The sequence below is a fragment of the Hordeum vulgare genome, chromosome 4H (genome assembly GCF_904849725.1).
Source record: "Hordeum vulgare subsp. vulgare chromosome 4H, MorexV3_pseudomolecules_assembly, whole genome shotgun sequence".
Lineage (NCBI taxonomy): Eukaryota > Viridiplantae > Streptophyta > Magnoliopsida > Poales > Poaceae > Hordeum > Hordeum vulgare.
Genome location: NC_058521.1, coordinates 586,043,263 through 586,052,278, shown reverse-complemented (window position 1 = coordinate 586,052,278; position 9,016 = coordinate 586,043,263). Strand labels below are relative to the sequence as shown.

General features: G+C 47.9%; 1 protein-coding gene across 1 annotated transcript; it reads right to left on the bottom strand.

The window, feature by feature from the left end:
- Nucleotides 1–525: 525 nt before the first annotated feature.
- On the bottom strand, nucleotides 526–4,302 carry LOC123449757 (butanoate--CoA ligase AAE1-like). Its single transcript, XM_045127078.1, has 2 exons — nucleotides 3,700–4,302; nucleotides 526–2,190 (listed from the first exon to the last, which is right to left on the bottom strand). Exons 1-2 carry the CDS (start codon nucleotides 4,171–4,173, stop codon nucleotides 721–723), a joined length of 1,944 nt encoding a protein of 647 aa, XP_044983013.1. The 5' UTR covers nucleotides 4,174–4,302; the 3' UTR covers nucleotides 526–720.
- Between the last annotated feature and the right edge of the window lie 4,714 nt (nucleotides 4,303–9,016).

Genomic DNA, 9,016 nt, shown 5'->3' with positions numbered 1-9,016 from the left:
CGGCCCTGCGCCTACGCTGGTCGACCTGACCGGTCCCGATGACGATGACGACGACGTGTAGGGCTGCCTTCGTAGTTTTAGGGTTTTTTATGTTTAATTAATGTAATGCGGACGCGTGGATTATCACCGGACTTCGTGGCCGACTTTTAATGTTTAGTTATGCATTATTTATTTATTTTCGCATGCCGGCAAAAATGAGTTCGGCTAGCGTTGGGTGCACGGGCCTATCCATTTGCGGAAGCGGACGTTCATGTCCGTCTGACCGACCCAAACGAACAAAAAGCGGACAAAATCACCGTCCGTTTGGGTCGGCGTGTTGAATTTCTGTGAGCATCCTCTAGATTGCCCTTGTCCCTTGGTGTTCACAAACAATGGTCAAGAACTAGGCGGAAGGACCAACAAGCGAGTCCTTCGACGTACTAAAGATGATAACTTTGTCTCAGTTTGTTTTTTGTCAGAAAATTCTCATGTTTGCCAACCTTACACGAACTAAAATTGATATGAAAAACGTTCAGGTGGCCATGCTTTAAATCCAAATGTTCAGAATTTATGATTTCTGAAAAATATTTATGTGCTAGGCCTTTACAAAGAGTAGAAACGTCAAGCGGTCTAGAAACAATCATGAACAAATTTCCTAGCCAAGGTGGCATATATTACATGACGACACAACAATATATCCAAAAAGAATATACAACAATATTCCATCCGCACAAACAAATGTTACAGTTTGCTGTTTTCGGCTTTCGTGAAGCTTCCCATCGCTTGGGCTTTCTCCCGAAGAACGAACTTTTGTGTCTTCCCGGTGGAAGCTTTGGGCAAATCCTCGAATACCACTGTCTTGGGCACCATGTAGTGTGGCAACTTCTCCCGGCAGAAGTCTATGATCTCTGTTTCCGTGGTAGTGGCGCCATCCTTCAACTTGACGAAGGCACATGGCGTCTCCCCCCAGTGGTCGTCGGGCCTCGCCACGACCGCCGCCTCGAGGACCGTCGGGTGGCCAAAGATTATGGACTCCACCTCGATCGAGCTGATGTTCTCTCCGCCTGATATGATGATGTCCTTGGCCCTATCTTTGACTTGGATGTACCCATCTGGGTGCCGGACTGCAAGGTCTCCTGTGCGCAACCACCCTCCCGCCATGGACTCTTTGGTTGCATCAACGTCCTTGTAGTACCCACTCATGACAGTGTTGCCACGGAACATCACCTCGCCCATTGTCTTGCCATCGTGCGGCACACTCTCCATGGTGGTCGGGTCCTTGACATCGGCATCCTGCATCGCTACGTGATGGAACCCCTGTCGTGCCTTGAGTCGCGCACGCTCCTCGACCGGCAGCGCGTCCCACTCCGGCATCCATGTGCACACAGTGGCTGGACCATGCGTCTCGGTGAGGCCGTATATATGATATACCATAAAACCAAGCTCTTCCATTCCGGCCAAGACGCGGGGCGGTGGCGGCGCGCCGCCCGTCATGACACGCACGACCGTCTTAGCCGACGGTGGCCTTCGATCCGCGGCGGGCATGTTAACGATCATGTTGAGCACTGTAGGTGCACCGCCCATGTGTGTCACCCCATGCCGCGCGATGTTGTCGAAGATGATCCTTGCCGTGAAGGGTCGTAGACAAATGTTAGTGCCACCTTGCATGGCGACCGCCCATGTCATGCTCCAGCCGTTGCCGTGGAACATGGGCACGGTCCATAGGTATGTTGGCATTAGGTTGATGTCATAGGCGAGGACCGTGGCCATGGTGTTGAGGTACACGCCCCGGTGGTTGTAGATTACACCCTTGGGCCGGGACGTCGTGCCGGATGTGTAGTTAAGGGTGATGGGGTCCAACTCGTTCACCGGCCAACGAATGTCGAAATGTGAAGGAGCACTCTTGATGAGAGCCTCATACTCGTTTTCGCAGATGTGAGGGTTGATGGAGTCGGTGTCGTCAGAGATGATTACAAGGACCGGAATGGTGGTGGTGGCGGACCTTGTGTCGGCGAGATGCTCCAACGCATCTCTCGCGACGTTGAGGAGGCTCGACTCGACGAGTAACACCTTGGCGTCGGAGTGCTTCAGCAGTGTGGACACCATGGCCGCGTCGTGCCGCGTGTTCAGCGTGCAAAGGACGGCGCCGGCCATAGGCACGGCGAAGTGCAGCTCGTACATCGCCGGCACGTTCGGGCTGAGAACAGCCACCTGCACATGGATGACACGATTAGCACGCGGCAATGGTTGGAAATTCAACTATTTGAATACGCATGGACTGGGTCCATCAGCTGCTGGAGTACAGGACAAGGATATCAACGGCCACTATTTGCACGACTGTTGTCGTTGCATGATTTCGCTACCATGTGAGCGATGCCGCTGTTGCTCACCAGTGAAGCAGTATCGATTCAGCAAGATGCAATGCTCCGTCACTGTTGCGACCCACATGCAAACAGGCAGTTCGTACTGAGAAATAATTAAGCCTACACAGAGTAACTTTCAAGTTCTACTCCTTAGAGTACCGATCCAAACGGACGGCGAATTTGTCCGTATTTTGTCCGTTTGGATCGGCTGTCCGTTCGGCGTCCATTCTGTTGTAGATTTGGGTCGTTAGTGCGTCCAACGCGTCGATCCATTTCAGAGCGATGGCGTTGACGAGGCCGTGCTGACTAGGATTTAACCCTAACATGCAGAGCGCCTCCCTCATTGCCGCCACGGCGCGGGCATTGGTGACCTGCTTCTGCGCGGTGGCCGTCGCGATGGATTCATCCCTCGCGCCCGTCATGTGCCTCCGGTCCTTCCTTTTGGCCGACTCCTATGCCTGTTGTTCGCGTGTCAGCACCTTCTTCGGCTTCGGCGCGGCGGCCTTCCGGGAGGCGCGAGGCTTGCCTTTGTCGGACGAGGCGAGGCCGGCGGCGGCGTCGAGGTCGAGGTCGTCGTCCATGGCGGACGTGGGGCGGGAGCGCGCGTGGGCGGGAGGGATTTTTGGGTAGGGAATGGGGAAATGGCGGTGGATGCCACCGACCGGCGGGCCCGGGGAGAAGAGTAGGCGCGCGCACATCCGTCTCGTGTCCACGCCGACGCAAATCCGGCCCAAAATTGAATCGGGAATGGGTCACCAGGTTTTTGGGTCGGCGCGTTGGGCCGATTTTTGTGTCCACGCCGACCCAAACAGACAACGGCGAACGAAATGGACCGCCCCATTAAAGTTGCTTTTAAAAAATAATTTTAGATAATTTATGCAGATTATTAGAGGATCTCTAATAGCTTGTCCATATGAATGTCTATATTCTTTGTCACAACATGAATCAAAACAAACGTCGAACAACTTGTATATATATGATCGTTCAAACATACACATTCTTTAAATCGACTTCGACAATATCCACGCCTGGATAATATGAATGCGTTGTCCAAACTTAATTATAATCATGATTTCTTTTTCTTTTTAATGAAAACCCATCGGTCATGATTCCTGTATATATGTATATAGAAGTTCTGATGTAAAACTAGATGTGAATGGACATGTAATATACTTGCTCCGTTTCAAAATAAGTGTCTTAAGCTTAGTACAATTTTATACTAGAGTTAGTACAAAGTTAAGACAGTTATTTTGGGACCGAGTGATACAATGCTAGAGATGCTCTTAGGTGTATATAATATACCACGACTCCCTGACGGACAAAGCAAGCAAGGAGAAAGCAGAGCAGAGGCACTCACCACATCGCCGCGCGCGACGCCGAACCGGGTGGCGAGCGCGGCGGCCAGGCGCACGCAGCGCTCCCGGACCTCCCTCCACGTAGTTGGCCGCCTCGCCGCGTACACCACCGCGGGGCGGCTGCCGTAGACGGCCGCGGCGCGCTCGATGAAGCTGAGCGGCGTCAGCGGGGTGTAGTTGGCCGCGCACCGCACCGTGCAGCGCTCCATGTCCAGCACCTCCGCCTCCTCCTCGCCGGCCAAGCTGGAGAATAATGACGGAGATTGGACGCCAGTTGGACGACAAGCGAACGGGCTGCATGGCCGGGATGCTAAGGTAGACGCGCGCACGCCGGCAAGATCGGGGCTTGGATTGTAGTAACGCGAGTTGGGAGTAGAATAATGTTGGCGGATCAGCTGCACGGACCCGATGCCGCTGATGCTGCGGTGGTGGTTGCGGCGGAGTAGTCCGCAGAGCACATGGGTAGCAGCGGTCATGGGTTCCTGTGAGTGAGTGAGAGCGAGAGGGATCACGGGAACACCGGCGTATATATAAACCTCAGGTAACCAGCTTATGTCACATGCGATGTCTTGGAGAAATGGGATCTCCAGAGCAGGTCCTTGATCCGGGCTAGCTACGGTTAATGCAAGCAATGCGGATAGAGGCAACAGGTGGAATAATTTAGTCAAGTCCATGTGTTGTGTGCATTTTGTATTGGTGATAGCGTTGCATGATTAAAACAAGGAACTTCAACAAACGCACGGTGGCATCACCCAAGTGGAATCTCTTTTTCATTAGATAAAAAAAATATACCACTTCTTCGGTCAAAGTTTAGAAGGCATGCACGTGTACCTAGATCGTCAATTTAACTTATATAAAATATATTATTTAACATAAAAATCATATCGTTAGAAAATAGAACATCTAAAATTTCTAATGATATATTTTTTATTATATATAACTCTCGTTAAGTTGGTCAAATTGACAACTAGGTATATGTGTCGGACTTGTAAACTGAGACGGAAGGAGCTCTGGCTTCAAGCCAAGCGGCAAAAACCAATGATTAAGACGGAATCATATATTTATGCCAATCTAGAGAAAACCGATATACCGAAAGTTTATTAGAATTGATCTGTTGTTTGGGTTTCTTGTATCCGTAAGATCTTAATTCTAGTTTGCCTAGACTACTAACTTTTGTTGTACTGCTTCTTTTTCTTTCTAATAAAATTCGACCTACAGCACTTTGACAGAATTGGTCTGTTAACTTCAAAAGTAAGAGAACCCAGCCCTTGATTGTTAGAACCACGCAACCAGGTACCTTACGTGTCTCAGAGTCCCCAGTCGCGCCCCAAAAACCTAAATTTCGACGGTTTGAACCGAAATTGGCGCCGGCAAACCCAACGCGTTGGGGGGGGGGGGGGGGGCGAACGGGGGCGCCAGAGAAAAGAAAATTAGCGCGAAAACAAACCGCGCCAGATACCCTTGTGGGCCCACCAAGTGAGCGTTGTGCTTCGTCGTCCTCATTGCCTCGCCTCGGCTCCCGCGCAATGCAATGTTGTCGCTGGTCAGCCTTCCATTGATGAACGTTGGTAGCGCATTGATGGCGAGCCACCGCCGCGCGTTCCCGCCCTTTTCGGCCGCCACGCGTCTACACCGCTCTCGCCCTCTTGCCGCTATAAAAGTCGGCCTTCATCGCCGCTCGCCGCACACTCGTCATCTCTTCGCCTACGCACACCGCGCCAGCATCGTCCATCTCTTCTCGCCCAAAATCTCGAGGGAAGCGCCATGGCCGAGAGGTTTCCCGACGACGGGGCGGCGGCCAACGGTTTCGACCAACACAAATAATCAATCACTTGCACCCAACGCTATATATAAAGGGGTTGTCAATCCCTTCAGAGTTATTTGCAAGGATGAGATCTGATAGAGATAGATATAAAATATTGCGGAAACAAAAGTAAATAAATTGCAGGAATATATTTTTGGTATTTTTGGTTTATAGATATGAAAATATAATATGGAAAATAAACCCACGGGTCATAGGTTTCACTAGAGGCTTCTCTCATAAAGAAAAATAATATTGTGGGAGAACAAATTACTGTCGAGCAATTGATAGAAAAACGAATAATTATGAAGATATCCAAGGCAATGATTATGCATATAGGCACCACGTTCATGTCATGTAGACCGAAACGATTCTGCATCTACTACTATTACTCCACACATCGACCGACTCCTGCCTGCATCTAGAGTATTAAGTTCATGATGAACAGAGTAACGCATTAAGTAAGATGACATGATATAAAGGGATAAACTCAAGCAATATGATGACAACCCCATATTTTTATCCTTGATGGCAACAATACAATACGTGCCTCGCTACCCATACTATGTCACTGGGTGGGGATACAGCAAGATTGAACCCAAAACTACGCACTTATCCCATTGTAAAAATTACCAATCTAGTTGGCCAAACCAAACCAATAACTCGAAGAGACGTGCAAAGATATCAAATGATGCATATAAAAATTCAGAAAAAACTAAAATAATATTCATGGATAATCTGAACATAAACTCACAATTCATCGGATCTCGACAAACACACCGCAAAAGAGCATTACACCAGATAGATCTCCATAAAGATCATGAAGGACATGGTATTGAAGATCAAAGAGAGAGAAGAAGCCATCTAGCTACTAGCTATGGACCGATGACGAGATGATGTATATACTTCTCGCTCCTCGTTGGTTACCCAAGTGGAAGGTTGAGATGTAGTCAGTGATACGTCTCAAACGTATCTATAATTTTTGATGGTTTCATGTTGTTATCTTGTCATCTTTGGATGTTTTATGTACCTTTTATATCTTTTTTGGAACTAACTTATTAATTCAGTGTCAAGTGTCAGTTCCTTTTTTTTCTGTGTTTTTGGCTCTTTTCAGATCTGATTTTGGAACTGAGTCCAAACGGAATAAAATCCCTGAAATATTTTTTTTCCGAACGGAAGAAGATCAGGGGGCTTGAGGGCCAAGGCAGGAGAGCTACAGGGGGCCCACAAGCCCTGTAGCCGCCACCAGGGGGTCGGCAGCTACCAGGCTTGTGGCCTCCCTGGCGCCCCCCTAACCTAGCTCCTTCGCCTATATATTCCCTAAAATACAGGAAAAAATAGGGAATCCACGAAACACTTTTCCGCCGCCGCAAGCTTCCGTTTCCGCGAGATCTCATTTGGAGACCCTTCTCGGTGCCCTGCCGGAGGGGACTTTGGAGTTGGAGGGCTTCTACATCAACATCATCGCCCCTCCAATGACTCATGAGTAGTTCACTTCAGACCTACGGGTCCGCAGTTAGTAGCTAGATGGCTTCTTCTCTCTCTTGGATCTTCAATACAAAGTTCTCCATGATCTTCATGGAGATCTATCCGATGTAATCCTCTTTGGCGGTGTGTTTGTCGAGATCCGATGAAGTGTGGATTTGTGATCATATTATCTATGTTATATATTTGAGTCTTTGCTGATTTCTTATATGCATGATTTGATATCTTTGTAAGTCTCTCCGAGTCTTGGGTTTTGTTTGGCCAACTAGATCTATGATTCTTGCAATGGGAGAAGTGCTTGGTTTTGGGTTCATACCGTGTGGTGACCTTTCCCAGTGACAGAAGGGGCAGCAAGGCATGCATCGTGTTGTTGCCATCAAGGGTAACAAGATGGGCTTTTATCGTAGATATGAGATTGTCCATCTACATCATGTCATCTTGCTTAAGGCGTTACTCTGTTCTTTTGGACTTAATACACTAGATGCATGCTGGATAGCGGTCGATGTGTGGAGTAATAGTTGTAGATGTAGAAAGTATCGGTCTACTTGTTTTGGACGTGATGCCTATAGATATAATCATTGCCATAGATGATGTCACGACTTTGCGCGGTTCTATCAATTGCTCGACAGTAATTTGTTCACCCACCGTCTACTTGCTTTCATGAGAGAAGCCAATAGTGAACACTACGGCCCCTGGGTCTATTCACACCTATCATTTCCACTTTCGCTTTTACTTTGCTTTGTTACTTTGTTGTTTTCAGTTCTCACTTGGCAAACAATCTATAAGGGATTTACAACCCCTTCATAGTGTTGGGAGCAAGCTCTTTGTGTTTGTGCAGGTACTTGTGATATTCCTTCACTGGATCGATACCTTGGTTCTCAAAATTGACTTGCCGCCACTGTGGTACATCACCCTTCCCGCTTCGAGGGAACACCAACACAAGGCTCCAAGGCCATGGGGAAAATCCTTTGCATATTTGCCTAGGAAGTCCCTAAAGGCGTAGCCGTAGCAGAAGGATTCCTGGTGCCGTTGCTGAGGAGTATCAAGACAAGAATAGTCTCCCGTCAGCACGTGTTTCTGGCGCCGTTGGAAGGTATTTTGTTGCAGTAGCAGTCAACAACAAGTTGTCCCTTACACGGAGGCTGTAAGGTTATCGAACCAGGAGGGCTCCTAGGATCAACAAGTAGGTATCCCTTGCCCTGGCGCTAGCAGGAGACGTGGACCTGCACACACATAAATACCTTTGGTCCCAACGAGTACAGAGAGGTTGTCAATCTCTCCGACCTTGTAGTTTTCAAAGGATCAAATCACAAGCGGAAATAGTAATAGTGATTACAACGGAAAAGTAAATGAAAGAAGTAAATGATGGAGGTGTAAGCAATGGTGGTGATATGGACCGGAGTACCATGATGTTCACTAGTGATGTCTCTCTATCAAAAGACGATAAACAACTATGCTTGGGTAAACAAATTATAGCTGGTTAATTGACAGAATGATTAACGCACTACAATGCTAATTATGCTACTTGAAAGTTAGAGGCTCAATAGTAATGGGCAGTACGCCAAGACAAGTAGACCACTTATTCATCAGCATCTACTTACTAATCATCCACCTTGAGATATCTATCTAGAACATCTCGCTAGTATTAAGTTGCGAGCCCCACCCAAAGTGTAAACTCAAAGGAACGGACAACTGCATTAACGAACTATGCGTAAGGTAAACAATCCTTGCAACCATGGTCATAAGCACCGTTGTTTTCTCCCTGGTGGCAACAACACATCCCCTATTCTCAAGTTTCTGTCACTCAAGCTAGACATCAGGGGGCATGAACCCACAATCATGCATAACGCTCCCTCTTGGAGTTACAATCTACTACTCGGCCAAAGCAATAAAGAGCAACGCAGAACATGCATGAATCACTAAAGAACATAATATAAAAGGATAATCGAATATATAATTCATAACAATCTGAACATAATCTCATAATCCATCGGATCCCAACAAACCGAGCATAGCAATAGCAACAGAATTAC